The sequence below is a fragment of the Ricinus communis genome, chromosome 1 (assembly GCF_019578655.1).
Source record: "Ricinus communis isolate WT05 ecotype wild-type chromosome 1, ASM1957865v1, whole genome shotgun sequence".
NCBI classification, from domain to species: Eukaryota; Viridiplantae; Streptophyta; class Magnoliopsida; order Malpighiales; family Euphorbiaceae; genus Ricinus; species Ricinus communis.
Window position 1 is genome coordinate 36491006 of NC_063256.1, and position 26971 is coordinate 36517976.

At 35.6% G+C, this 26971-nt stretch overlaps 5 protein-coding genes across 5 annotated transcripts; 2 read left to right on the plus strand and 3 right to left on the minus strand.

Moving 5' to 3' along the window:
• Nucleotides 1-1396, minus strand: LOC8286444 (dehydrodolichyl diphosphate synthase 2). The gene is made up of 3 exons (XM_002525589.4): nt 977-1396; nt 791-858; nt 1-680 (listed from the first exon to the last, which is right to left on the minus strand). The coding sequence occupies exons 1-3, from the start codon at nt 1394-1396 to the stop codon at nt 236-238; spliced, it is 933 nt and encodes a 310-aa protein (XP_002525635.1). The 3' UTR covers nt 1-235.
• Nucleotides 1348-7147, plus strand: LOC8286445 (protein DAMAGED DNA-BINDING 2). Its single transcript, XM_002525590.4, has 12 exons — nt 1348-1491; nt 1679-2313; nt 2392-2482; nt 2632-2759; nt 3617-3739; nt 3856-3944; nt 4072-4192; nt 4585-4676; nt 5322-5451; nt 5702-5950; nt 6036-6232; nt 6666-7147. The coding sequence occupies exons 2-12, from the start codon at nt 2092-2094 to the stop codon at nt 6898-6900; spliced, it is 1677 nt and encodes a 558-aa protein (XP_002525636.2). The 5' UTR covers nt 1348-1491; nt 1679-2091; the 3' UTR covers nt 6901-7147.
• Nucleotides 7148-8680: 1533 nt separating this feature from the next.
• Nucleotides 8681-19201, plus strand: LOC8286446 (ABC transporter G family member 31). The gene is made up of 24 exons (XM_002525591.3): nt 8681-9081; nt 9318-9438; nt 9532-9620; nt 10344-10428; nt 10698-10860; nt 11058-11134; nt 11228-11372; nt 11809-12110; nt 12177-12458; nt 13008-13324; nt 13405-13565; nt 13647-13750; nt 13857-14013; nt 14101-14294; nt 14384-14716; nt 14815-15105; nt 15210-15293; nt 16267-16400; nt 16506-16733; nt 17262-17433; nt 17519-17606; nt 17696-17862; nt 18381-18685; nt 18897-19201. Exons 1-23 carry the CDS (start codon nt 8741-8743, stop codon nt 18645-18647), a joined length of 4302 nt encoding a protein of 1433 aa, XP_002525637.1. The 5' UTR covers nt 8681-8740; the 3' UTR covers nt 18648-18685; nt 18897-19201.
• Nucleotides 19202-20406: 1205 nt separating this feature from the next.
• On the minus strand, nt 20407-21698 carry LOC8286447 ((S)-8-oxocitronellyl enol synthase CYC2). The gene has a single exon (XM_002525592.4). It carries the CDS (start codon nt 21659-21661, stop codon nt 20522-20524), a length of 1140 nt encoding a protein of 379 aa, XP_002525638.1. The 5' UTR covers nt 21662-21698; the 3' UTR covers nt 20407-20521.
• Nucleotides 21699-23290: 1592 nt separating this feature from the next.
• LOC8286448 (vacuolar cation/proton exchanger 3) lies at nt 23291-26217 on the minus strand. The gene is made up of 11 exons (XM_002525593.3): nt 25709-26217; nt 25546-25613; nt 25394-25422; nt 25084-25280; nt 24764-24976; nt 24560-24679; nt 24335-24451; nt 24195-24248; nt 23975-24091; nt 23789-23879; nt 23291-23689 (listed from the first exon to the last, which is right to left on the minus strand). The coding sequence occupies exons 1-11, from the start codon at nt 25973-25975 to the stop codon at nt 23643-23645; spliced, it is 1320 nt and encodes a 439-aa protein (XP_002525639.1). The 5' UTR covers nt 25976-26217; the 3' UTR covers nt 23291-23642.
• Nucleotides 26218-26971: the final 754 nt, after the last annotated feature.

The window sequence follows — 26971 nt, forward strand, 5'->3', positions numbered from 1 at the left end:
TTTCAATGAAACGAAAAGTTTGTATATTATTATATAAGTATAATACTGTCGTTTTTTATTACATATATACATCAAGCACCTGTCATGACTCCGGTAGGCGCATTATTCTACTAGCTAGCTTAGCAATGACTTCATGGAGTTTGAAGCACAATAAATCATGAACAGAGCTCGAGTTAAAATCACCCACGACCTCTTCGTATACATTACTGCTGCTGCTGGGCATAATATTGTATTATCATTTTCGTTGGCCGTAGCGTCTCTGCCTTTGTTGGAATGAAGTTAAGGCCTCTACAAAACCATCTTTCCCAAAATCAGGCCACAGTTCTTCTGCAAAGTAAAGTTCAGTGTAGGCCAACTGCCACAGCAAGAAGTTACTGATTCTAAGTTCCCCACTGGTTCGGATTAATAGGTCAGGCGAGGGATGCTCAGAGCAGTTTGTTTCCAGCTCTTGTTCGATTAGGTCTTCGCTAATGTCTTCCGGTTCGATAGCACCTTCCTTTACTCGGCCAGCAATGTTTCTACATGCTTTTACAACATCATATTTCCCACTGTAGCTAACTGCCACCAGAAGGTGAAGTTTCGAGTAGTCTTTAGTTGTGTCCTCTACTTCTCTAATCAATCTCTGCAGGGACTCTGGGAGCTTCGATACGTCTCCAATAATGGACACCCGGATACCTTCCCTGTAAACATACATAGATAAGAGCAATTAAGGCACGGAAAGGGATTAGTCACAAAAAACACTAATGGCCAACCACCGTGTTAGCAGAACAGAAGTAGGAATAATGGTTACCTCAAAAGATTTTCTAATTCAGACTTTAACACTCTTTCAAACAAACTCATCAAGAAGTCGATCTCCACCTGCACTAATTATAACCATGATTCCAATTAGAAAACATCTTCTAATTTCCTGTCTTTTCAAATATTAATAAGAAACTATTAAATCTTTTTAAGGAAAAAGGAAGAGAGAAGCACTGACCTTAGGCCTAGTCCAATTCTCACAAGAAAAGGCAAAAACTGTAAGAACTTTAATCCCCCAGTGACCACAAAGGTTCATAATCTCCATCAATGAGCGTACGCCAGCCTCATGGCCTTTGGACGGTGGCCACCCTTGCTGCTTGGCCCACCTTCCGTTTCCATCCATAATAACCGCCACATGACGTGGCATCAACTCTAAAAGGAGCCCATCCGGCAAAGGCTCAGGGTCATCGGAGGTACTGGTAGTAGCAATATCTGCTTGTTTTATTACAGCTACATCTGTGTTAGTTGCAAGAAGTGGAGCGAAGCGGCCATGCAGTGGGCGCGATTGGTTTCTGGAGGGGAAGGTTTTAGGAGTTTGTGGAGTTGTGAGAGTATTATTGTAAATGGATAAAGGCAAGTTCAGTTGCAGAGCTTGCATTCTTGTCTAAGATTGCTTGTTTTCTCTCTTCTTTCAGCTGGTGGTGGTGTTCTTCTTCTTCTTCTTCTTCTTCTTCTTCTTCTTGTATTTATCAGGTACGGCCAATCTTGAATTTGTGGTGAGACGGAGACCCGTTTTAATCTTCATTTCTACATTTGTACACACTCAATGAGTGATGATTAAATAAAAGAAAATTTGTGGTCAGACAGTGAGGGAGAGATTCTGTTTTCTTGTGTTTCCTTTCGTTTTTCTTTTGAGACCGAGACTGTTGAGTGTCTGCAGATCACAATTCACAATACAGCGGATAATTAGTCCCGTTGAAACGATGCCGTTTGTCTGGGGTACAGTGTAGAACATTCAGCTAAAAGAACGTGGAAACTTGCAAAAGAAAATCAGAGTCAAATCAGAGCGTCGTCCGTATTAGATTACACCCCTGACCTCCACGTCTGGAATATCCGTAGTGGTAGACAATAGGCCACGTCGATTCCCGCCTTACAGCTTTCTTTCCAGTGCCCAGAAATACCCAAAATATCTCTCGCTGTGACCGCAGAAGCCGGGGGCACTTTAGTAATTAAAGAAGGAAAGTGGGTGCAAGTCGGTTCCTCTCCGCTGCTGCCTGTTCAAAGTATTTCCAGTTTCATCGTATCGTTGTCGTTTGTTATTGTTTCGTGCTGTCTGTCGTTAGTGGGAAGAAAATGGCACCGCAAACGAGAGGAATGGGATTTCCGAAAGTGGTGATTGAGAGGGACACGGACTCTGAGCAAAGCTCATCATCCTCGAATGATGAAGATGATAATGAAAATGAAGGTCAATCGGAATCAGATGAACAAGTAACAGCAACAAAAAATGAAGAGGATTTGGATTCCAACAAGAAATGGAAAGCACCCATTACGATTAGTCTCAAGAAAGTCTGCAAAGTATGCGCCATTTCTTCTTTTGCTTTAATTTCATTTTTCTTGCTTTCTTCTATAATAATAACTTTGGTGTTGTTCTAGGTTTGCAAGAAACCTGGTCATGAAGCTGGTTTTAAGGGAGCTACTTACATTGATTGCCCTATGAAACCTTGCTTTCTCTGCAAAATGCCCGGTGTGTACCGCTTGTTAAAGTTACTAGCTCTTTTTGCTTCATAATTTGCTTGGTGATTGTATTTGTACTAATACAATGATGATTGCCCCCCTCCCACTTGTTTTTCCCTGCTAATTGGTATTTGGCTATGTGAATTTTGTGAACGCCAGGCCACACTACAATTTCATGCCCGCATAGAGTGGCTATTGAATATGGGATCATCTCTGCACCGCAAAGAAATACTCACAATACATTGCAATATGTTTTCCAGCGCCAGCTTAGGCCTAGCATCCCTCAAGTAAACTTTTGTTTTTTCTTTAATTGAGTTGTAAGATGCTAGATTCTATTTGTGTAATTTTTCAAACTGTTGGAACCTTACAACGCAATGATGCTCAGCTCTCTGTTTTCAACAACATAATTTAACTAGTTGTTACTACCAATTATTTTCTTTATTTTATATGGAAGACTCAGTTTTCTTAGAAGTTGTGTTTTGTATGCTATGCAGCTGGTGGTTTAGAAATTAGTATGTTTCAAGTTAGATGCTTAGAGCCTAGTTATTTAATGTGTGTGATATTCTAACTAAATCAATCATATTTTTGTGATTACATCTCTAATGCTCACTGAAAAACAAAAACTCAATATTTAATGTGGTTTGGTTTCTCAATAGACCTACTTCCACGATCCACTAGGCATAATTCACTATAACTCTTTATACAAGTACATTTTTTTTAATGGAGAAAACTGTAAACCTATCTCACAGTTCAATTAATAACCAGGTATACCCTCTCTCCGGCTAACTGGAATTAGTGAAATGTAGGACAATCCAAAAATTGTTAAACCTTCGCCAAATATTTAGAACTGTCAACTAGCTCTAAATCCCTCTTGGAGCTCTCTCTAGCTCTACAAAAGACCTTTCTCACACTGCCTTTTTATAGGCAGAGGTCTACTCCATCCTGTGCTAATAAAGCATTGGAGACTTGGAGAATTCAACATGCAGGAGCAAAAGTATTCTACTTCTGTCTTTTCTTTTTTCCTTCTTTCAAACTAGCGGGCCCCACAGATTGGCGAGTCCCACTTATACCATGCCTGAAGCTGTAAGGTGATGGCAACATTCAACAATGGATTTACTTGTCTTCGTTTTGTTCTTCTCAATAGATAAAGCCAACATATGTCATACCGGACCAAGTGTGCTGTGCAGTTATCAGGTACCACAGCAGGCGGGTGACATGTTTGGAATTCCACCCAACAAAAAATAACATTCTTTTATCCGGGGATAAGGTGAGTCTCATTTAATACGTTCTTAGCTTTGAGATAAGTTTACTTTGTGTAAAGTTGTGAAAGTTTCATCATAATTGACCTATCCCTTCTTTTAATCTTTTTTGTCTACAAAAAAGAAAGGACAAGTTGGAGTCTGGGATTTTGACAAAGTGCATGAGAAAATGATTTATGGAAATATACACACATGTATTGTCAATAACATGAGGTAAGTGACCTTTTACGAGGTCATAACATTTTTTTCTCTATCTTGTTCTTGTGTATATAAAATTGTTTGTGCAGCATTTGTATGCTTTCTTTTGTCAGATGGAAACTTGAAATCTAAATTTTTGTAGATTTAACCCTTCAAATGATGGTATGATGTATGCTGCATCCTCAGATGGAACAATCAGTTGTACTGACATGGAGACTGGAATCTCATCATCTCTGATGAACCTTAACCCTGACGGGTGGCAGGTAATTAGCTTATGCGACTCATGTTGAGGCTTGTAATCAACTAGTAACAATTGACTTTTGGAGTTCTTTATTGTATCCACTTGGAGGTTCTTTCTCTCGCTCATTCGCTTGTGATTTTTTGTTTCAAGCTTTGAACATGCAATGTAGCTTTCCCTTGATAATTTGGTAATACAATGTAGTAGATTATGTATCTATGTGTGTATGGCTTCTTTACCTCTCCAGTTGGATATTTTTCAAAAAGAAAAATATGAAGTTCTAAACCGTCCCTGCACTGTAATATTAGCGAACAGTTGGGGCAGAAGCAGAGAAGAGTGAGAGATTAGAAAAGTATATTTATTAATTGATTCTGATACCTTATAATGAAGCATGCTATGAATATGGCTCTTCTGCAGGGACCAAGAAACTGGAGAATGCTTTATGGTATGGATATCAACACAGAGAAAGGTGTTGTGGTTGTTGCTGACAACTTTGGCTTTCTCTATATGTAAGTATATTTTCTTCTTACTTTTTTCCTGCATGCGAATCTTTAGATGTATGATGGCAATGTAAAAGAGATAGAAGCAAAGAACACCCTTTTACTAATAGTGGGTCTTTAGCTCTTGCTGTTATCAAGAGAATTATAAATATGGGTGGTTCATTGCTGTAGTGAATAGAGATCACTGGTTCTTTTTTATTAGCTAATTGATGGTGGGCCACATTAAAGAGGGGTATATAATTGTGCTCATGTTCAGCGCCTTAAAGCAGTAGCACTATGGTTTTCTACTGCACAAGCCTTGTATATGAAGCTAGCATTTATAATTCCGCATATAGGTACTTGCTTGGGATTTTATAAAAGAATTTTTCAATTTTTGAGTTGATAAGAAATTGTATTAATTTAAAACTGTCAGTTCGTTCCTTGTTTATTTTATTATAGTTTAAGTAACAGAAACAGGAAAGTAGGAAAGAACAAAGCAAATTAGGAACTAGGAAAATGGAAATGAGTTGGTGTTGATCACCTCATGTCTTATGAAGAAAAATATTATGCTTTTACTTGGTGGTCATTTTTTTTTCTTTCTTCTACTGCACCCTCTAGCTTTCTCAATTTTTATTTTATTTCTCCTTTTTATTTGTGTGCACCTGCCGTAATCAGGCTGGATATGCGCTTGAACAATAAAATTGGGAAGGAAATCTTAATCCACAAGAAAGGCAGCAAAGTAGTTGGCCTTCATTGCAATCCAGTTCATCCAGAGCTTTTGTTGAGCTGTGGAAATGATCATTTTGTAAGTTTTACTCCATTAGTTGACTGAATTCTTTACGTGGTAGTCTGGTTTCCTCTCATTTGGTTGAATTTTGATATGTGTACCCTGATATCTGTAATCTGGTATTCTATTGTTCCGGCTTGCATAATTAGAAATTTCTCGTGTGAAACTTGCTTAATTCTCCACTTATTGTGTAAACATATCTTTCTATATGGTATCATTTATAGTTCTGTTCATTGTAGCTCTAAAATGGAGTAATATCTTACCTCAGGCTCGTATATGGGACTTGCGTCAACTTGAAGCTGGATCTTCTCTTTGTGACCTTGAGCACAAACGAGTTGTTAATTGTGCATATTTCTCTCCACTGTCTGGCAGCAAAATTCTTACCACTTCACAGGATAACCGACTTCGTGTATGGGATTCTATCTTTGGGAATTTGGATTCCCCAAGTCGAGAGATTGTACACAGTCATGATTTCAACAGACATCTTACTCCTTTTCGAGCTGAATGGGATCCTAAGGTGATAGACTTTAATATTTGTATTGAGTGTCTTTTATGTTTTTCCCTTATCATCTTTGCAATACCAAAACTATTTTCTGTTGCAGGACCCCTCAGAGTCCCTTGCAGTTATTGGTCGTTATATAAGTGAAAATTACAATGGTACTGCTTTGCATCCTATTGATTTCGTAGATGTCAGCACTGGGCAACTAGTCGCTGAAGTTATGGATCCAAATATCACAACTATTAGTCCTGTGAACAAGCTACACCCTCGGGATGATATTTTGGCGTCTGGCAGTTCAAGGTTCCAATCTGTTCTCTCAAAGACTTCATGTCATTTGACTATACTGTTTAATATGGGTTTCTGTAGGATACGCCAGCGCCACATCTTAATTGGAGCATTTAAATCAAAATTTGCAGTTTGTAATAAAACTTTGTAGTCACTTTAGTTATTCTCGAGTCCATACTGCTTGGTGGGATGATAAACTCTTTTCTGCAGTGTCATGCTAAATATTAAAGGTTGTCTTGTTCTCGTGTGCTTAGATTCTTGAGAAAATAAATGATTGGTGAGTTTTATTGATAACCAATAGATTAAACATGTCTGAAGGAAGTTGAAAATCCATTTTGGAGAGCATCTATGATGTCACTGTCACTTCCTTCCTTTTCTTTTTCTTCTATTGTGTTGTGTTCTTTTTACGGCTGCTGTCTTTTGTTGTCTAATTAAGATACTCTTTCAGGTCTCTCTTTATCTGGAAGCCGAAGGAGAAGTCTGAAGCTGTAGAAGAGAAGGATGAGAAGAAGATTGTTATTTGTCGAGGCGATGAGAAGAAGTCCAAAAGGAAGTTTGGGGGCGAAAGTGATGATGATTCTGATAATGATGATTTATTTAAATCCAAAGGCAAGAATTTTAAGTTAAAGAAGTCAGACTCAAAATCAAAATCCGCTCCTTATCATCGCAAGGTTAAACACTAGGCTAAGAAATCTCGGGGTATCTATATCGCTCATTGGCTCTGGAAGAAACTGTGTCTTCAATTTTGATAGTAGTTATTCTCCAACTAACCTTGTACAGCAATCTTTTTGCGGACATGCGCATTAGTTTAGGTTAGATAGAGGTAGTCGCTGTGGTTAGTCTCTCTGGAATCAGTCATCAGAAAAGCTGTGTAAGAGTGAACTAGTTTCTGTTAATTGTTGTATCTTCCTAGTTACCCATTTACCACAATCACTGTGCATGATGCCATGTCCAAGGTTTCTAGCCTACAGGCTAAAGCTGATACGGGGGGAGCTCCCTTGAATTGCCATTAGTATTTAGTATATGAACAGCGAGTCCCGAGTCTCCTAATACTATTTTTCAAATTTCAACAATACTAATTGAGATTTTAGAGTTGTAAAAATTTGAAATTTTTATTATGTTTTAGGCTCTAAGTTAAATTTTCTTTTTATCACAGTTTAATCTGAAATACAAATTTCATTATTACAGAAAATTAGAAGAATGTAAAAGATTTAAGGGGATAATTACTGTATTTTTTTTATAATAGACTGATTAATTTTTTAATATTTAAAAATATACTTTTTTCATTATTCTATTTTTTAATTTCATATTTAAAAATTATTTTGTTAAATAACTGTTAATTCAGTTTAGTTTTATATTATTTACTCTTTATTTATTATACTAAAATTTTTTTTGTTTAATTTTTATATCAACTAATTTTAGTGTTTATAAAGAATAGTTATTTTAATTTTTAGTATAATTAAGTCATAGTAAAATCTGAATATTTTAAAAGTATTTATATTGATTAAAATATTTAAAAAATATATAATTTAAATTTTAAATTGTTGAAATAAAATAGATATTATTTTTATTATTAATTTTGTTATAGAAGAATTGTGAGTTTAATAAAAATGTTAAGAATTAATTTAATTTTTATAGAAGGTATTATATAAAAAATCAAGAGACAAATAATATAAAATTAAATTTAATTAAAATTTTTTCTAATAGATGAAAATAAATTTTCATATAAAATTATGAAATAAAAAAAAAAAAATTTTAAATGTTAAAAGGTAACCAGTAGATAAGATTTAAATGGTAAATTTTGGGAGAGAAGATGAAAGGTTTGATACCTAGAATATGACATATAATGCCCATGATTTATATTTCATCTAACCGAATAAAGCCCAACTACATGCATAAGAAACTCTAGCTAATAACTCACTATTGCCTGAGGTTTTTCAAGCCTTCCTTAGATCCTCCTTAACAACTTTCACATTAAAGTTCCTGGTTACTGGAACTATCTTCTTAATTGGACAGGAGAGTACAGGCACATCTTTAGGCTCCATGGCTACACTCATAGCCTTAAATGTTAGAAGAGGAATAAGACAGACATGTAATTGTAAAACCATACTTAATTTTGTACCTATTTCGTAATATAAGCAACCAAAAGTATGTATAAAAAAGGAAAAATAATAAATTAATATAATTTCCGGCCTCTATCTTTTTATATTAATTTTTATTCTAAATCTTTATATTATAAATCTTAGACAGGGCCTATGCTAACCACGTTTGAATTAACCTTTCTAGATCCCAATTTCCCTAACTAACCGACCGTCGAAATTACCTTCTGCCCCTCCCCGCACTTTACTTCGTGCATTATAAAACACGAAGGTTAATTTCGGAAATTTAGTCTTCCTTCAAATATTGCCGGGGTCTCCACCTATCTGACCGTGTGTGTATATAGACTCCCAAAGAAGCGACATATCATCTTTTGGTATTCAAAACGTAATACTCTGAAACCACGCTGCAAACCAGTTAAGAGGCATGGCAGCAGCAATGGACGGAACGGAGTATTTAGAACTCCAAATAGATCATTTTAGAGAATCATTTGCACGTGCGTCGAATGCTGAATCTGTGCAAGAAGACGAAGATGAGTTACTTTGGGAAGCGATTTCAAGGCTACCGTCTCAACGCCGAGGTAATTTCGCCTTGTTGAGACGGTCTGCGTCCGAGTACGCAGAGGATGGTTCAGGTAAACGAACGGAGACGATCGATGTTACTAGACTCGATCGTGCTAATCGAGAACTTGTTGTTAAAAAAGCTTTAGCTACTAATGCTCAAGATAATCACAGACTCCTTTCTGGTATCAAAGAGCGTCTCGATAGGTAGAAAATGCTTTATTTATTTATTTATTTATTTATTCAGTAGTTTTATGATGCGGTTTACTTTTGGATTTACCGTTTGAAATGGATCTGTTAGATTTTTTTCTTTTTATCAATCTAGTTTCATACATTAAGCAGGTTTGATTAATATTCTGACGAGATGTTAACAGTAAGTTCTATATTTAGCTTCTTAATTGTGAATAATATTTTGAGAAACATTTATATGTATATATATGTAGAGTTGGCTTGGAGGTGCCGAAAATCGAAGTAAGGTTTGAGCGATTGAATGTGGTGGGCAACGTGAGAACTGGCTCAAGAGCTTTGCCTACTTTGATTAATGTCGTGCGAGACACCTTTGAGGTGATATATCATCTCCTTTTCTAATTTTATTTTTTTACTTTTTATTTTATTTCTGATATATATATCTATGTTCCAATATTGGCTTCAATGCAGGATATACTGACCGGTTTGAGAATATTTCGACTTAAGAAACATTCTCTAACTATTCTGAATGACATAAGTGGTGCAATAAAACCAGGAAGGTACTTAATGGCATTTTCATCATGAAAGTAGTGAGTGATAGATTATTGTATTCAAGATATCTGTTATGAATGTTTGTCTCCGTTTCAATATTAATATTATCCTCAGTTAATTAACGTGGAATAATATTGATTAAATTTTGCTCAATTTGTTGATATAAGAAGCAAGATAATACTGTTAGAATAAATGGTGTTATTATAATTAAATGAGTCATAATAATCGCTTCTTTTTTTTGTTTATATTAATTACTCGTGTTTCTAATAGTGCTGCTCACAAAGCTGCACAGTTCGCTAATCGGCTTGATAGGGAAGTTATTGTGCTTGAAGACGTCCCTACTCATATTTTTATATATATATGGGATGCGGTTGTACAAGAGTTTCCTTGTTAATGTATATTTCTTTCATCAGAAAAAAGAAAAGGCGTCCAACATCAGTAAAATGAACCATCAGTACACTTTGCCTTTCTCAGACAGAAATATAAAAACTACTATTTGCTATTCTAATTTCTCGTCGGATATGTGGCAGGAGTTGATGATCTTATAGCTGAAATTAGTTTATTTTTCCAATGTCTCTCTGGTTGTAAATTTAACCATTCTAAGTTTAGTCATTACTACCACTAATTATTTGCTTGCTGTGCCGTTGGATTATTTGTTGGTTTCCTGTGTTATTTAAGACCCTAGAGATCAGCACTGTATGGATTTCATTTACTGTTTTGGGCTTTTGTAGGATGACTTTGCTCTTAGGACCACCAGGTTCTGGCAAATCAACATTGCTTTTAGCTCTTGCCGGGAAACTTGACAAGAATTTAAAGGTTGGTAGTGCTTGGTGCAACTATCTCCAGGAGCCCAACACGGGTATCCCCTCCATGACTTTTAAGTGATGAATGACCATTAATTAATTAGTTGCTGGCATGCTAATGGTCAAGCAGTGTTTGTAACCAAAAAAAGAATTGAGAAAAAGAAAAAACTGTAGTGGCTCAATCATCATGGAGCTTTCAGTTCTCAGTCTTTTTCTCTCCCTAACTTGCCTTCTGTTGAACTTCTGTTAGTATAAACCTTATTTACAGTATAATATTTTCAGAGAACTGGAAGTATTACATACAATGGCCACAAGCTTGATCATTTTTATGTTAGAAGGACTTCTGCATACATCAGCCAAATAGATAATCATATTGCGGAGCTTACAGTACGAGAGACTTTAGATTTTGCTGCTAGCTGTCAAGGTGCAAGTGAAGGCTTTGCAGGTTCGATATTTTAGAATTGTTAGATTCATAATTTTTTAAAACAAATTGAATTATTTTTAGCCTACTTAAAATAAAATGCAAAGTAACGATGGGGATAATTCATTTCACAAAGTGATGGATTAATCTAAGCATTTACAGACTGCCCTAAAATGGGCAAAAAACTGATGCTTCTGTTTTACTTGCGTTTATATTTCCAGCCTACATGAAAGATCTAATACGTTTAGAGAAGGAACAGGACATACGACCCAGTCCAGAGATTGATGCTTTCATGAAGGTTATTATCATTTTAAATTCAATAATTCTACCTATGAATTTTCTGCATGCACTTGGTTATATTCTGATTTTATGTGCAAATGGTCATGTACAGGCATCTTCTGTAGCTGGTAAAAAGCATAGTGTTTCCACAGACTACGTCTTAAAGGTGCTTGGTCTTGATGTGTGCGCAGAGACAGTTGTAGGTAGTGATATGTTGAGAGGCGTCTCAGGCGGTCAAAGGAAAAGGGTTACTACTGGTCTCTCTCTCTCTTCCAGTCTGTATGTGTTTCCTTACTTTTCCCCCTAGACTTTACCAGAGGAAAATCCCTGGGATGTTCCAAATTAATTAGGAATTACTCCCTACCCTACACGTCACCTATACTTTTATGTTGTTTTTCTTCGTTTGCCTTTTCTCGGGTATGCACAATGACGTTAGACTCCACAGTAAAGCTTTTCATTTTCTGCAAGGAGCACTGACTGTTGTTATTGGACGTTGTCCAAACGTCCAAGGGAATGCGGCTCAAGTGTCAATGCTGCCGTTGTATTCATTTTTGTCTCCACGCTAGACTTGAGCACTAGACTTCACCCTATTTCTATTACCGTGGGAATGTTTTTTAAGATTTGGACTCCCAAGTGTTAAATTCTTATAAATTCTTCTGTCAAGTGAATGGTCAGCATTTAATCTGTTTGCAGGAGAAATGATTGTTGGGCCAAGAAAAACCTTACTAATGGACGAAATATCCACTGGCCTTGATAGTTCCACAACATATCAAATAGTGAAATGTATAGGAAACTTTGTTCATCAAATGGACGGAACCGTACTAATGGCTCTTCTTCAGCCTCCTCCTGAGACATTTGATCTGTTTGATGATTTGGTGCTATTATCAGAAGGCTACATGGTGTACCAAGGCCCACGAGCAGAAGTTCTAGAGTTCTTTGAGTCACTAGGATTTCGATTACCACCTCGAAAGGGGGTAGCAGATTTTCTTCAGGAGGTATTTTCTTGAGATGCTTTAGATTTTGTTGTTATCATCAGTTTTTTCTAACACGATATTTTCCAGGTCACCTCTAAAAAGGATCAAGCACAGTATTGGGATGATCATTTAAAACCATATGCATACATTCCAGTTCCAGAAATTGCAAAAGCATTTAAAAGTTCTAGGTGGGGAAGGTCTGTGGAATCCATGGTTTCTGTCCCATTTGACAAAACAAAGGATTCTCCTTCAGCTTTGGCGAAAACGGAATTTGCTGTACCAAGATGGGAGCTCTTAAAAGCATGTTTTGCACGAGAGGTCTTGCTCATCCGTCGGCATTGGTTTCTTTATATTTTCAGGACATTGCAGGTATTCGTTGTCTCTTTTCATTTATGATTCTCACCGTCTTTTTTTACTTGTAGATTACGACTTGGGGATGATGTGTACTTGAATATTTTATTTGGGAGAGCATCTTCTGCAAAAGAAAAAAAAAATGCGAAAAGAGTTATCTTTATATTTTTTGTGAGATCGTTCGTCCTGATTACACTTGGCTGTCCCATTTTGGAGATTTTCTTTTAAAACAGAAAGTTAACAGTTTGCTGTTTGCCAATATGTGTTAAGTACTGTGTATTAGAACTATGATTAAGAGAAAAAAAAAAGAAGGATATCATCAATGAAAAGGAATAAATTAAAAAAAGGGTGCCTAAAATAATATTTGTAATGTGGTTAAAAAGATAAAGCAAATGGGCTTTCTAATGCTGCTCCTCCTTGTAAGTGGCAGCATTGTATAAAAGCCACGTATGTAGGAGACTTTGCGGGAGGAAATTATCGTCCCATATGTCCTGAAGCTAGCAATATCTGGTTTGAAGTATTTTTCATCGCTTTTTTAATGTTTTATTTACTCTGTATATGTTACAGGTCTTTTTTGTTGGATGCATAACTAGCACAATTTTCTTACGAACAAGGTTGCATCCCACAGATGAGATAAATGGGAATCTCTATCTCTCTTGTCTATTTTTTGGGCTGGTGCACATGATGTTTAATGGATTTTCTGAGTTATCCCTTCTGATATTTAGACTCCCAGTTTTCTTCAAGCAACGTGATAATCTGTTTCATCCGGGTTGGGCATGGTCTATAGTCAGCTTTATTCTCCGCATACCCTACTCTGCTGTTGAAGCTTTTGTGTGGTCTTGTGTTGTATACTATAGTGTTGATTTTACTCCGGAAATTAGCAGGTAAGTCCAGACTGTAATAGTTTACTTGCTTGGCATTTTCACTCTTTTCTTTTTTTCTCACTCATTTACTTCTGTTGCAGGTTCTTCCGTTTCATGTTTTTATTATTTACTGTGCATCAGATGGCCTTGGGTCTGTTTCGGACAATGGCTTCAATAGCGCGAGATATGGTTATTGCCAATACATTTGGATCAGCTGCTTTGTTAGTTGTCTTCTTATTGGGTGGTTTTATTATTCCTAAAGGTGGGTAATATATCTCCATTTGATGATTCAAAATTCATTTCACTTAGGAATCAGGAATGACTAGTTGTTTCTTTGTATCAGAATCGATTAAACCCTGGTGGATTTGGGCTTACTGGGTGTCACCATTAACATATGGACAACGAGCATTATCTGTCAATGAATTTGGTGCAGAAAGATGGAGGAAGGTGCACTCTTGCGGAGAAACTAAACTTGTCAACTGCCTTCCTTTTTCTTTTTGTTCTTTTTCTATGTACATATCCATAACCTAAAAAAGAAACGAACATTTTCCAGATATCTACTATTGGAAATAATACAATTGGATACAATGTTCTCCATGGACATAGTTTACCCACAAGTGATAATTGGTATTGGATTGGCGTTGGTATGCTATGGCTTTATGCGTTGGTTTTCAACATCATTGTGACATTGGCCTTGACCTACCTTAATCGTAAGTCTGAATAAATCTCTTAGGTTCTTACATATTCCACTTTCTCTTTATAAGCTAACTCTTTTTGCTCTTGCTGGGTCATCATAGCTCTTCAGAAGGCCAAAACGGTGGCTGATCCAGTTGACTCCACAGAAAATGTGTCTGCTGGGAATAGTGATGAGGGGCTTGAGTTGAATCAAATATCTTCTTTGGAGAGCAACAGGAGAAAGGGAATGATTCTTCCATTTCAACCATTGACAATGACTTTCCATAATGTCAACTATTTTGTTGACATGCCAAAGGTGTTGTGCCTTCGAAGCAGTTTTTTATTCCTCGATTTCTTTACATATTTAGCTCATCGTGTGTAGCGACTTTTACTTCATGTTCTCAGGAAATGAGCAAGCAGGGTGTACCAGAAAAGAAGTTGCAGCTCTTGTCAAATGTGAGTGGAGTATTCTCACCGGGTGTTCTGACTGCATTGGTCGGGGCAAGTGGTGCAGGAAAGACTACTCTGATGGATGTGCTTGCCGGAAGGAAAACTGGGGGATATATAGAAGGGGATATCAAGATATCGGGTTACCCAAAAGAGCAAGGCACTTTTTCTAGAATCTCAGGCTATGTTGAGCAAAATGACATACATTCTCCTCAAGTTACGGTAGAGGAGTCTCTCTGGTTTTCTTCCAGTCTTCGCCTTCCAAAAGATGTTACCAAAGAACAAAGACATGTAAGCTGTATTATAATTTGGATATGTGCACGGTAAACAACACACTGGTTTACTTGTTGTAATCCTTATCTTGAGAATTTTACTGCCATGCATTGCAGGAATTCGTTGAAGAGGTAATGAGATTGGTGGAGCTTGACACTCTACGTCAAGCTTTGGTTGGTTTTCCAGGCAGCAGCGGCTTATCAACAGAACAACGAAAGCGATTAACAATTGCAGTTGAACTTGTTGCAAATCCTTCCATTATTTTTATGGATGAACCTACGTCTGGACTTGATGCACGAGCAGCCGCCATTGTGATGCGAACTGTTCGAAATACTGTTGATACTGGCAGAACATTGGTTTGCACCATCCATCAACCGAGTATCGACATTTTTGAGGCATTTGATGAGGTTGGTTTATATTTTTGTTTTCTGATGAAAAAGTAATTTGAAAACTATAAGCGTTCTGTATTAGTTCCTTTAACCTGTATGATATTTGGGTTTTTGATGTACAGTTACTTCTCATGAAACGAGGGGGCCAGGTTATATACGGAGGGAAGCTTGGCGGCCACTCCCAGATTATGATAGACTATTTTCAGGTCAAATTGCATTCTCTAAAATGACTACTAAAAGAAAGTACAATAATTATAACTCAAATCAAAGTTGCTAGTATAGAGCTTTCTAAAACCTAAAATCAGCAATCGTTCTTCTTACCCAGCTAGAGCACTCTCAGCCTTTTCCAATTTCATCATGTTTCTATGTCCAGTCTTGTATTTAGGATATGCGCCTGTTATACTGGTGTTAATAGATACCCCAGTCCTCAAAGAAAAGATAATCCTCGTTTGACATTTTACAGCATCATATTAATAGGAGAAATGATAATTTTTTTCTCATTATCATATGTTCAAGAAATAAATTATATATTTGGTATTTTAATTTTTTTTTATTTTGATGTCTAAACTATTTTTTGTTCAATTAAATATTTAACTTGCTAAAATTATTTAAAATTGTGTATTTAACCCATTTTTCAAGTTAAAGTCCTTATGTATCTTATTTTAAATAATAAATTAATTTAATACTCTCATTTAAAATAATTTTATATTCTCTTTCTTTCTTTTTTTCTATTAATTCTTAGCATTCTTTTAAAATTGAATGCTATTTTCTGTAATTTTTATTTCTTGTATTTATCTTTAAAAATAAAAATAAAAAATATATTTTTTCACTTCAAAATAATAAGAGAAAAGAAGGTAATATTTTTGGAATTTTTAGTAGTAAAAAAGATTTAAAAGAATAAAAAAGATAAAAAATAAAAAATAAATAGAAAATATTGTAGTAATAAAAAGTAAAGATGTTTAAATCATTTATGTGTAAAAACGAATTAAATTATTACTTTTACCTGTAAAATCTGCAAAAAAACACATCATATTATACATAAATTAAATACTTGATTTAGAAAAAATGTACATCAAAAACTAAATACAAATGAAAAGTTAAAACACTAAATGTATAATAACATTCCTATGTTCAATGGAATGAATGCATAGTCCTCACATATTGCCTTTTCTTGTCTAGAGAATAAAAGGAGTCCCTCCTATTTCTGAAGGCTACAACCCAGCAACATGGATGCTTGAGGTTACTACAGCTTTTATTGAAGAGAAGATTGGCGACGACTTTGCCGAGATATATAGCAAATCTGAGCAATACCGGTAAGTTATGCCTTGTCAAAATGTAGGAAATGTCTTGTGCAAGTGTTCCTTATTTATCTATATAGTTTGTATGTTAGAATGAATCCTTTTTTGTCCTTGCTTCAGGGAAGTGGAAGCTTCAATTATGCATTTCAGTACTCCCCCTGTTGGCTCAGAACCATTAAAGTTTTCTTCCACCTACGCACAAGATCTGCTGTCTCAGTTTCAAATCTGCCTTAAGAAAGAAAATCTTGTATATTGGAGAAGTCCACGATACAATGCCGTGAGGATATTTTTTACGGTATTAGCTGCATTTATATTAGGCTCAGTATTTTGGAAAATCGGCTCCAAAAGGTAAACTCTCATTACTATCTACTTTCGTTGAGAACATATGTCGAAAAGTCTTCAAAAAGGCTCTTCCCTTTTTGCATCTAAGTTTTTTCTCCTTGGTCTCTAATTTGGAAGTTGGTAAAATTACCAAGGATTGTTTTACTCACTTGGAGCATATAGATATCATAGGCTAGTTCTTAATTTTCTGTATACTAGAGCAATTCTTTATTCTTTTGCGCGACAAAATTCAACATCTGGCAATTACTTTTGCCTTTTGTTCTGAGAAAAAACCTTGGTTGCAATTCCAGACAATTTCCATAATCCATTTTCTATCTCAACATCAAGTGAAGAAAAGTAAAGGCCAAGAAAAGTGACAAAGGGACAAATGGTTATTTACCTCTTATTCTGCCTCTTTCTAACATCAGATGGTGGTTTTTATTTGTGCGTGTTCTGTTTCATTATGAATGATCTTAGAATAATGTCTTGTTAAAATTATTCTAGTGAAACTGTATGTAAAAGGTTTAAACGATTTTATATACTAATGGTTGGTAGGGACACGACTCAAGATTTGTTTGTGGTTATGGGAGCTCTTTACTCTGCCTGCATGTTTCTTGGAGTTAATAATGCTTCCTCAGTACAGCCAATAGTTTCCATTGAGAGGACTGTATTCTATAGAGAAAAAGCAGCTGGAATGTACTCGCCACTAGCCTATGCAGCAGCTCAGGTAAGAGGCGATGCATAATGATATTCTGGTGCAGAGGTCTTACAAAAAGAATTGGTGACAAATGCTTCAATATTGTTGCTGGCAGGGTCTTGTGGAGGTTCCGTACATTATTTTGCAAACAATTTTATATGGCCTCATCACATATTTCATGATTGGTTTTGAAAAAACGGCTGGTATGATCCAAGTTCTCATAGCAAATTAATTGAAAAGTGAAACTGCAGAAAACAATTACTTACATTGATATTTTTCTGTTATGCTGCAGGCAAATTTTTCCTCTATTTGTTGTTCATGTTCCTTACTTTCACCTACTTCACATTTTATGGGATGATGGCTGTTGGTCTAACGCCTTCTCAGCACATGGCTGCTGTTATCTCGTCTGCATTTTATTCTTTATGGAATCTCCTGTCAGGTTTTCTTATTCCAATGTCGGTAAGTAATTTATTTTACCTAGCGGTTACAAAATTCCAGCTTCAAACCACCATCTGTGAACCAGTTCATTCAGTTGAGAGATCTCCTTCAAGTTTATTTCTTTATGACTAGAAACAAATTTTCCGTTAAACTGAAATGCTTATTCCAGTTTCTCACCATCTTCTCTTATCTGCTATCACTCACAGCTATACATGGTTATTTGTGCGGATATTTATTTAGCCATATGAAGTGTTTTTCTATGAACTTTTGGTGTGTCTCAGTCTCTGAAACTCTGTTTGATCTCTATCCTTAGTTAAAGCGTATTCTGAACTAGTAAAAAATTATCATAACTCTATGGGAACATAAATTATTAGAGAAATATGTGATTTATATAGCCTTACTTTTTGCAAGGTTCTTAAATTTGTGATTGTGTCAACACGTATTACGAAGCTAGAAATATGTTTCCTTTCCGGGGCCAATTTTAGAAATTTTATCTTTGCTTCTAACCAAGCAATTAACATAATTTGATTTTTTTTCAGAAAATCCCAGGATGGTGGATCTGGTTCTATTACATCTGCCCCATTGCTTGGACTCTGCGAGGCGTTATTAGTTCCCAGCTTGGTGATGTTGAGGACATAATTGTGGGACCAGGATTTAAAGGCACTGTGAAAGAGTATTTGAAAGTTAATTTTGGGTTTGAATCCAATATGATAGGAGTATCTGTTGCAGTACTCTTTGCCTTCTGTTTTCTCTTCTTTTCTGTCTTTGCATTCTCTGCGAAAGTCCTTAACTTCCAGAGAAGATGAGCAGTGATTTTATTGAAATACTGGAAGCTGAGATCAAGGTAGAATGAGTTTATGTAATAACATTGCTTGATTTCTTTTTCTTAATTGTCCTTGCTTTATATGTTACTCTATTTATTTATTAATTTATATATGTTTTATCATATACTAAATACTGCTATATATTGAAGTATAAACCGAATTCTGCCATGAGAAACATATCTAGAGAACTATTCATGCTAACAGCATAAAATGTTCGATTTTGCGACGCAGAGTTTTTATTGAGGCCTTGGGTGCTAGTTGAAATATGGGCTGAGCCGAAAGGGTCTGCAATTGCACAGAGATGGGCGATTGGCGAGGCTCTGGTGGTACTGAACTCAGATTTGTAGTTTCTATTCCGGTCACAATATAAACGGTTAGAATTCAGATTGCTACTAATTCCTTAGTTTGAATTGCAGCCAGGTTTTAAACCACTTTTTAGCCTGCACATTGTGCGGCCTAATCTGAAAAACTCTGATACAATTCATAAAAATGCTAAAAACCATTTGATTTACAGTAAAAACATAGATTTTCCTTTTCTTTCTTTTGGTTACATAAGACTAAGTAAAAATATAGATTTTAACTCATTACTTTATCATATACCTGAACGGAGTTCTTGTGATTGCCGACATCACCTCAATACACAGAACCAATCCAAAAACAAAGAATCAATTAGTAGCTCTTAAATTCTATCATTATTATTATTGGCAAAGATAGTTGGAATAGATGAAAAGGGAGTTATACAAGGAAGGAACCTCTCGCCACAGAGTGAGCTGGAAAATAATAAGTAGCTCGGAATTTTATGGATGCAAATAAAAGAATATTATCAGTAATTAAAGCCTATAAGTTATTATCTTGACTAATAAAAATAAAATTATATATTTATTTATGTATGAGTTACGTAATTCACAAACAAGCATCTCACTTGGCAATCGAGGTGAAATCGTGGAGCTTTACTAGCCATGGAGACCAAGCCATCTTGTGCCACAAATAAATAAATATCACCTCGATGAGGCGTCAAGTGAAGTACGCAACAATTAAAGTGCAGTGTAAACAAGTTTAATGAGTAAACAAATGTGGTGTATTAGGGAAATTGTGTTATTCAGCTGATATAATCCATGTCTTGCAAGCTTTCCAAACTGATATCATTCAGCTGCAGCAACACATGATTTGATAGAGCAAGCTTGTAGTAGCCTAGGAATAAGACCCAACTACTGTAGCACAAAAGAAGTTCTAGAAAAGAAGAAAATGATACATATATTAGTTGATGTAGAATATGATTTAGCTTTTAATGAAACCACTTCATATTTACCTCAATAATACAGAATACATATATAAATAAGATTGAATCATGTATCATAAAACTATTTTTATTTAAATAAATATTGAACCCAGTTCACTTATTCAAATTTATTTATTTTATTTTATTTCTATCTCTATTATTGTTAGTAATTCATTTATCCTCAAAAGGACAGCTAAAGAGAAGTATAAGATGTAGGTGGCACAAATGAACATGCATCTACAGAGGGAGACATGATTATCGTCTCCATAAGAAGAAAATGCTCAAGGCCAATAATAAATTTACTCAAAACATGGAGAAGCCAGCGCAGCTCCATTGCTTTGCTTCCTCCTTAAGACTAAGATTTGGACACAAACATTTAAAAAATGAACTGAACCCTCTCTCCCAAGGCAACAACAGGGCGCTTAGCTGGAAATTTAAGAACCTGCTTGTTCAATTTACTCATTTGCATATCCATCTCTACTGTGTTATTGGGATTCATATGAAATGAGGAAATACAAACATCTAAAGAACGAAAAGAAACTATATGGTGCGCCATTTTCTTTCAGTGCTTCAAGGATTAAGGAATTAACTTATCATCTCTCATTGAATCAATCCAATACAACATTGAATCCATTGTCTTGCATCTCATCGTAAAACCCAACCTGTCAGATTTTTCTCTGCTCCCTAGCATTTTTGATGGACAGCGGAACAAGGCATCCAAGAATTCCCAATTTGCCAAATCTTCCATTTCTGTCTGCAACAGTCCTTCCTTCTCTACAATCTCTTTCCATACATCCTTCTTGTTACTCACTGCCTTGGAAAACCAAAAGTCCTCCAGGAACATGTCTTGAGGCATTTCAACTTCAAGTTTCTTTCCAAGAATCGGCCATATCTCCTTCCAAGTGAAACTTGGGCCATTGATTGCATTGAATGCCTGACCACTTGTGGAAGATATTTCACCATTGGTGGCTGCCCAAATGTGCTGCTCAGCAACTAGACGAGCATCGGAGCCGTCAATGCATGCCTCCTCCCAGCACTCCATTGTCCCGCCAAACACAAAAGCCAGATGTAAATATTTGCAAATAGCACCATAGACGCACAAACTACCCATTACATTGTACATAGTCCTATTGGAACTGCCCATCAACAAGCCAGGCCTCAGCACAGACCAGGCCACCTTACCTGCTAGTCTTTCCTTGAGAAAATCCTCAAGAACATAGTAAAAGTTACAGCCACCACTCGCCCTTGGGCAATCCTCACCATAGAAGCAAACTCGGTTTGCATTGTGGCCTTGCTGTAGTGACACATAATGCTTCATTCCCGTCTGGAGTGAAACGTGCTGCAAAGCATTAGTCTGTTGGAGGATAGCATTCAAGGCATTGGACATCATGGCCATATTCTGATCACAGCATTCTTTGCTATCTAGAGGAAATTGACCTGCCCAAGTGACCCAAAACATGTGAGTCGCATCTTGTATAACAGAGAGCTTCTTTTGTGTCTCTTGAGGAATTAGCAAGTCACATGAGATGAAGTGATAATTTGGGTTTTGGATAGGAAAGCTCTCGAATCTTCTAGCTACACCATAAACCTTTTTCCATTTGGATTTTGAGATTAGCCTTCTGACAAGCTCTCTTCCAACAAGCCCAGTTGCCCCAAATATGACAGCAACAGCTTCTGTTTCTCCATTGGAATCTCTAACCGCCGCAGATAAAGACATCCTTGGATTGGATGGTTAAAACAGAACATTGCAGCAAGTATATATAAAGAATGTTAATGACACTATAAACAGTGTATTAGAAGAGTCTAACACCTAATCTAACTCCAGCAACTTGTCCTATTCTTTTAAAGTGTTAATAAATGGATCACAATATATACATAATTAATTAAGACGAGCAACATCAATAATTTCAAGAGTTTGCTTTTGATATAAAAAGTATTACTTTATGATCAGAATTAAAGAATAAGCACATGGTAAGTCAGAATGGCTTTCTCGCCGGCAGATTGTGACGTTGGCCGATAATATGCTGGTACAGTGCTTGCACTTTAGATTTTTATATTATATACCTATTTAGTTCAATGAATAAGTCTAAGCTATAGCTACCTGAATGTTTTCAGGACTAAATGTTCCTTGATAACTGCAACGTAACTGTTAAATCAACTATCTTTAACAGTAATCTCTCAGACTCAGAGAGAACTTGAGTTTCAATGCACTATTACCCACTCACCATCCTAGACCTAACCCCGGTTCAAAACCAGAACAGGACCGGTGATTCTGGACCATAGACAGTTAGATAACCAAAATCGTTCTGGTTTAATTCGCTTTTACGTTGGTCTTTAAAATATATATATATAGAAGTAGAAAGAAAGATGAACCCACAAATTTACCATAAAGACTTTATGGATTGTTTAGTTAATTAGGTAATTTGTTATTAAATGTAAACCTAACTCCAGTAATTACAACTCAAAATCAAAGAATATATAAAAATGTAGACATCTATCTACCCTATTTCTACTAATATTAGCCCGGGCCAAATCCTAAACAACCCGAACCTACCGAAAAGAACACTTAAAAGAGCCTCTCAACACTTAAAAAAACGTTAGGGTTCAAGACCGACATCCAAACTGGTCTATAATCTCAGTTGTAATCTGGTTTCTGATCGGGTTTGAACCGGACTGCATCCTCCTCATAAAATTTAGGACCATTCGTCTGTCCTAAGCGACTGTGACATAGGCAACTTCCAATGCTTCCATGAAGTTTGAATCACAATTAGATGCAATGTTACCATGGATCTGATGCTTGCTTTCAGCGGCTAGAAAACTGTTGTTTAATTTAATATTGTTTATGCAGTTTGAGGTCTAAATACATTAAAGAAATGAATGGTGCCAATTGATACTTAGTATTTCAGTCAACATCTACGAGAATCCACATATATTTTACTTTAGCAAAATTGGGATATATATATATTCCCAAGGATGCATGAATCATGACCTTAATTAAATTGATCCACTAATGTCATTGTTCATATTTATGTATACAAACTAAAGTGCCCATAGAAGAACTGTATCCACTTGATGCTGGTCCTTAATTAATAAAAAAAAATGTTTGTTCTAGAATTAGAGACAAAGTCAGACAATGCAGAATTGATTTATTAACTTAAGTGTATACATTACAATTTATAAAAAAATGGTATATGTATATATAAGTGTTATATTTTAATATTAAATAATGGCACGTACTTTATTATTTAAAATTAAAAAATAAATGTTAATCATACATAAATGATATATATCAAGTCTAAACAAAAAATTTTCTTGATTAATATTACATTGGAACAAATCTTTTGAATAATAATAATAATAATAGTAGATTGAAATTTAGTGTTATTTTACTGAAAAACTAAATTGCAGCCATATAGGAAAAACAATACTCTTTTTGCCACTGATTTAGACTTAATTTCAGTAACAAAAAGAGAAAACTTATTACAGAAGGACATAGATTAGAAGAAAGAGCTATATACAAACATGTACCATCACAAGCTCTCTCTCTCTTTTTTTTTTTTTCTTCTTCTTCTTCTTCGATGGAATTCCCACTAATTCCGGAGCTACCATCCTCAAATTTGTATAGCTCTCCCCGTTCACATAACCTCTCATTTTCTGTAGGATCCAAAACGCTGTGGTGCACCTCATTCTTGACCCAACTAAGCAGCAAAGACTCCAGTGAATGGTTTGCCAATAGTAAGTTGACCTAATTATTAAGAAGGAAAAATGACAGTCGTGAGTAGTGGAAGCATGGGGAATATACTTAAAATTCTTCAGTAATATTGAGCTAATTAGAAATACTTACTCTGGGGTATTTTGTGAACAAAGAAGCATGCTGCTATAACAATGTAGCATAGGAAAAGAACCACCCCTTTCATATAGTGTGAAGTTCCATCCTGTTCAAAAAGCAAGATGATTTTATCACACGATGCTGATAAAATTCTGAAAAGGAAAAAAATAAGGAAAGCAACAAAAAGAAAGATCGGTGGACCTGTAAAGTGAAGGCTGTGATAATGATTGCGAAAGCAAGAGAACCAGTTTCTAGAAGACTGAAATCAAGGTCCATATGGACATGCATTATCCACCCAACAACAACACATAAAGGGACCTTGAAAAAATATATATATATATATATATGTACTTGTCAGTATTTCTTATCAAGATCACTTCTATAAATGAATTCATTTTTCTTGGTTACTTATGTATCTCACCACAAACATTGAAATCTGAGTGGCAGATCCCAGAGCTACTCCGAGAGAAATATCCTGCAGAATAACCATACAATTTCAGACCTTCTGTAACCATATACATCAAAACTTGAGGTAAAAAGAAAAATGAGAAGATATCATACCAACTTGTTCTTGAAAGCGAATATAATTGATCCTGCATGTTCTGCTGCATTCCCAACGATTGGCAACAGAATTATGCTAATGAAGCTGACAGAAATGCCCCAAGAATCTGATGCAGCCTGATTTACAGACATTCATAATCTGTTAACTAATTGCACGAAATAGAATGAAAAACAATCCCAATGCTAAACTGAAGAATTTAAAATTGAGTTCAGTGAGAAGTGTACCTCAATTGTGCCCACAACATACTCAGATAATAATGCAATGATCAGTGTCATGCCAACCAACCAAGAAAATGCACTCCAAAATCCTATCACTGCTTTTTCTTCCTCTTCTTCGTCTACTTCCTATAATTCCACCAGTTCCTATATATTAAAGTGAACGATACATAGTAGGGGGATGGAAAGAAGAAAATTTGAAGGTGAGATCACCTCTTGAGATTCAAATAGTTGCCTATGAGTTTTAAGCTGGAAGACAATATATGCAATATAAGCTATAAGCATAACGATGCTGCTAGCTCTAGACAGCTGAAGAGTGTAGTGGGCAGTAGCTATGCCTTCCCCCAAAGCATATCTGAACATTAGTGGCAATAGGTGGCACAGCAGACCCAATAACAGAAGTAGCGCGTTCACATCAGCCTGTTTCTGTTAATCCACCCAAACAAAAAAGAAAAAGGAAAAAAGAATAATTAGATTTTCAAGTTATAAGTATAATTGGGTTTGTTTCAGAATTCTGATTAGTGTTTTCTCACTCTATCGTATCTTTGTTCCTTTCTCAGATTAGCCAAGCCTCCAAAGAGGAGAGAACTCCCAAGAACAAGAAGGAGATTCGACAAAATTGAACCCAGTAAGGAGTACTTCAAAACAAGTATTTTGTTTTGGTAAAGAGCAAACAGTGCTATTATAAGCTCGGTTGCATTACCACATGTTGCGTTAAGGAGCCCTCCAACTGCAATTCTCAACTCACAATTAACAAATATCAATGAATAATTTAGAATTAATAGTTTGATGATCAATAATACTCGGATGATTATCAGTCATCATGGATGATATTCGGATTACCTGTTGGACCGGTATAATAGGCAATTTGTCTGAAGTTCATAAAAAAAATGGCACAAAATTGGAAGGAATCATGTTAGAACAACCAGGTAAATAAAAAGGTAAACAAATTTTATCAGCAAAAATTTTCACTTTCTTTTTTCTTTGGCGCTTACTCAGTGAGGAAGCTGACACGTTCGGCAAGTGGAGTGAGTCCGAGCAAGCTCAAAGCAAACAGCCATGGCTACGTTTGGTGGCAGAAACAAATATATATACACTATTATGTTGGAGAAGAAACATAATATTTAAACAGAAAGAAAAAGAAAGAAAGAAACTTACTCTGCCAAAGCTATAAAAATCAGCAACAATTGCAAGGGGAATGGCAGGGAAGAGGACAGCAAGCTTAGTACCAAGAACAACTTCTTGCAAGTTGGCCAAGAAACTTCCGAGCATTTGGAATCGAACACTTGAAACAAGAACTGGGTCTGATTCTTTACGCATGATTGGAGAAGATACATTCTGCGGAGTTTTACCATTCATCTCCTTCTTACTGGCATGTCCATTTTCCATGCTCGAGACTTCCTCATGCAGTGAGTAGCGATCCATAATTAATTAAATATTGTGTTGATCGTAGCTATAGTAATAGCTACGTATGAAAAAAGAAAAAGAAAAAGAAAAGTACACTAAGGAAACACACAAGGCATGAGTACTTAATTAGGTTGATCATTTGAATATTTATAAGACAAAACCTTATTAGAGAACACAATCCAAGATAAGGTTTCATGTTAAATAATTGAAGCTTCCTGGAATTTTCCCTGCTTGTTTGTTTCTATATATTCTTGCATGCAACTCCACGTACCTGCTGCTCATCAAATTGTATAGCTATTGCACTCTTGATAAAAACTACCCATTGCCCATATAATTAATCATGACCATTATTCCAATTGTTAGCTAATTAATTTGCCATAAAAAATTATACTTAAATTACATTTGAGGCCTCACTCAAATCGCAAACATATTTGCTCTTAAAAGTAAAAATGTTAAATTTCGAGCCATTTCTTTAACACTAAATGAATTTTTCGTATTTATGACAAAATGTAAAGGGATGATCATAGCACGTTGGTCCTCTTAAAAAAAAATTAGCTTTCATATCTTTGAATCAAACAAATTGACTACAAAAATATCTGAGATTAGGGCTATATCATTGTCTATATATGTGGATGCTTCTGGCATGTGCATGCTATTTGTAAAGAATATTTCAATACGAGGTAATCAAATTACTATGATAATATACTTAACTATGAGTTTAGACATTATAATTGGCCACTTATCCCTGGCTGGATATATTTTTACTGAATTAACTATATGCCATTAAACTAGCTAACTGAGGGTAATTAGCACATAACTAATTAATCATTTAATGTAACGCCTGTTTAGGGTTAGGGTTTATTAATTGGGTGATAATTTTATCAAGAAAACTATCCTTTTCTGCTTCGAAGAAGCTAGTCCGACAGTCTTGTTGTTTCAACTGCCATAAACAAAATGGAAAAACCATGAATTACAATTAAGGACAAGATCAAGTGGTTAATTATGCAGGTACAT

Bases quoted from the DNA above. Each gene is read 5' to 3' on its own strand.
- LOC8286444 (XM_002525589.4), bottom strand. From the start codon at position 1,396: ATGCAAGCTCTGCAACTGAACTTGCCTTTATCCATTTACAATAATACT. The intron at 859-976 runs GTCAGTGCTTCT...TAATTAGTGCAG, and splicing joins AGAATTGGACTAGGCCTAAG to GTGGAGATCGACTTCTTGAT. The intron at 681-790 runs GTAACCATTATT...GTATGTTTACAG, and splicing joins GAATTAGAAAATCTTTTGAG to GGAAGGTATCCGGGTGTCCA.
- LOC8286445 (XM_002525590.4), top strand. From the start codon at position 2,092: ATGGCACCGCAAACGAGAGGAATGGGATTTCCGAAAGTGGTGATTGAG. The intron at 2,483-2,631 runs GTGTGTACCGCT...TGTGAACGCCAG, and splicing joins CTTTCTCTGCAAAATGCCCG to GCCACACTACAATTTCATGC. The intron at 3,945-4,071 runs GTAAGTGACCTT...AAATTTTTGTAG, and splicing joins TGTATTGTCAATAACATGAG to ATTTAACCCTTCAAATGATG.
- LOC8286446 (XM_002525591.3), top strand. From the start codon at position 8,741: ATGGCAGCAGCAATGGACGGAACGGAGTATTTAGAACTCCAAATAGAT. The intron at 12,111-12,176 runs GTATTTTCTTGA...GATATTTTCCAG, and splicing joins TAGCAGATTTTCTTCAGGAG to GTCACCTCTAAAAAGGATCA. The intron at 13,751-13,856 runs GTGCACTCTTGC...AACATTTTCCAG, and splicing joins GTGCAGAAAGATGGAGGAAG to ATATCTACTATTGGAAATAA.
- LOC8286447 (XM_002525592.4), bottom strand. From the start codon at position 21,661: ATGTCTTTATCTGCGGCGGTTAGAGATTCCAATGGAGAAACAGAAGCT.
- LOC8286448 (XM_002525593.3), bottom strand. From the start codon at position 25,975: ATGGATCGCTACTCACTGCATGAGGAAGTCTCGAGCATGGAAAATGGA. The intron at 25,423-25,545 runs GTAAGCGCCAAA...TATGAACTTCAG, and splicing joins CGTGTCAGCTTCCTCACTGA to ACAAATTGCCTATTATACCG. The intron at 23,880-23,974 runs GTCCACCGATCT...CTTTTTGAACAG, and splicing joins TCACAGCCTTCACTTTACAG to GATGGAACTTCACACTATAT.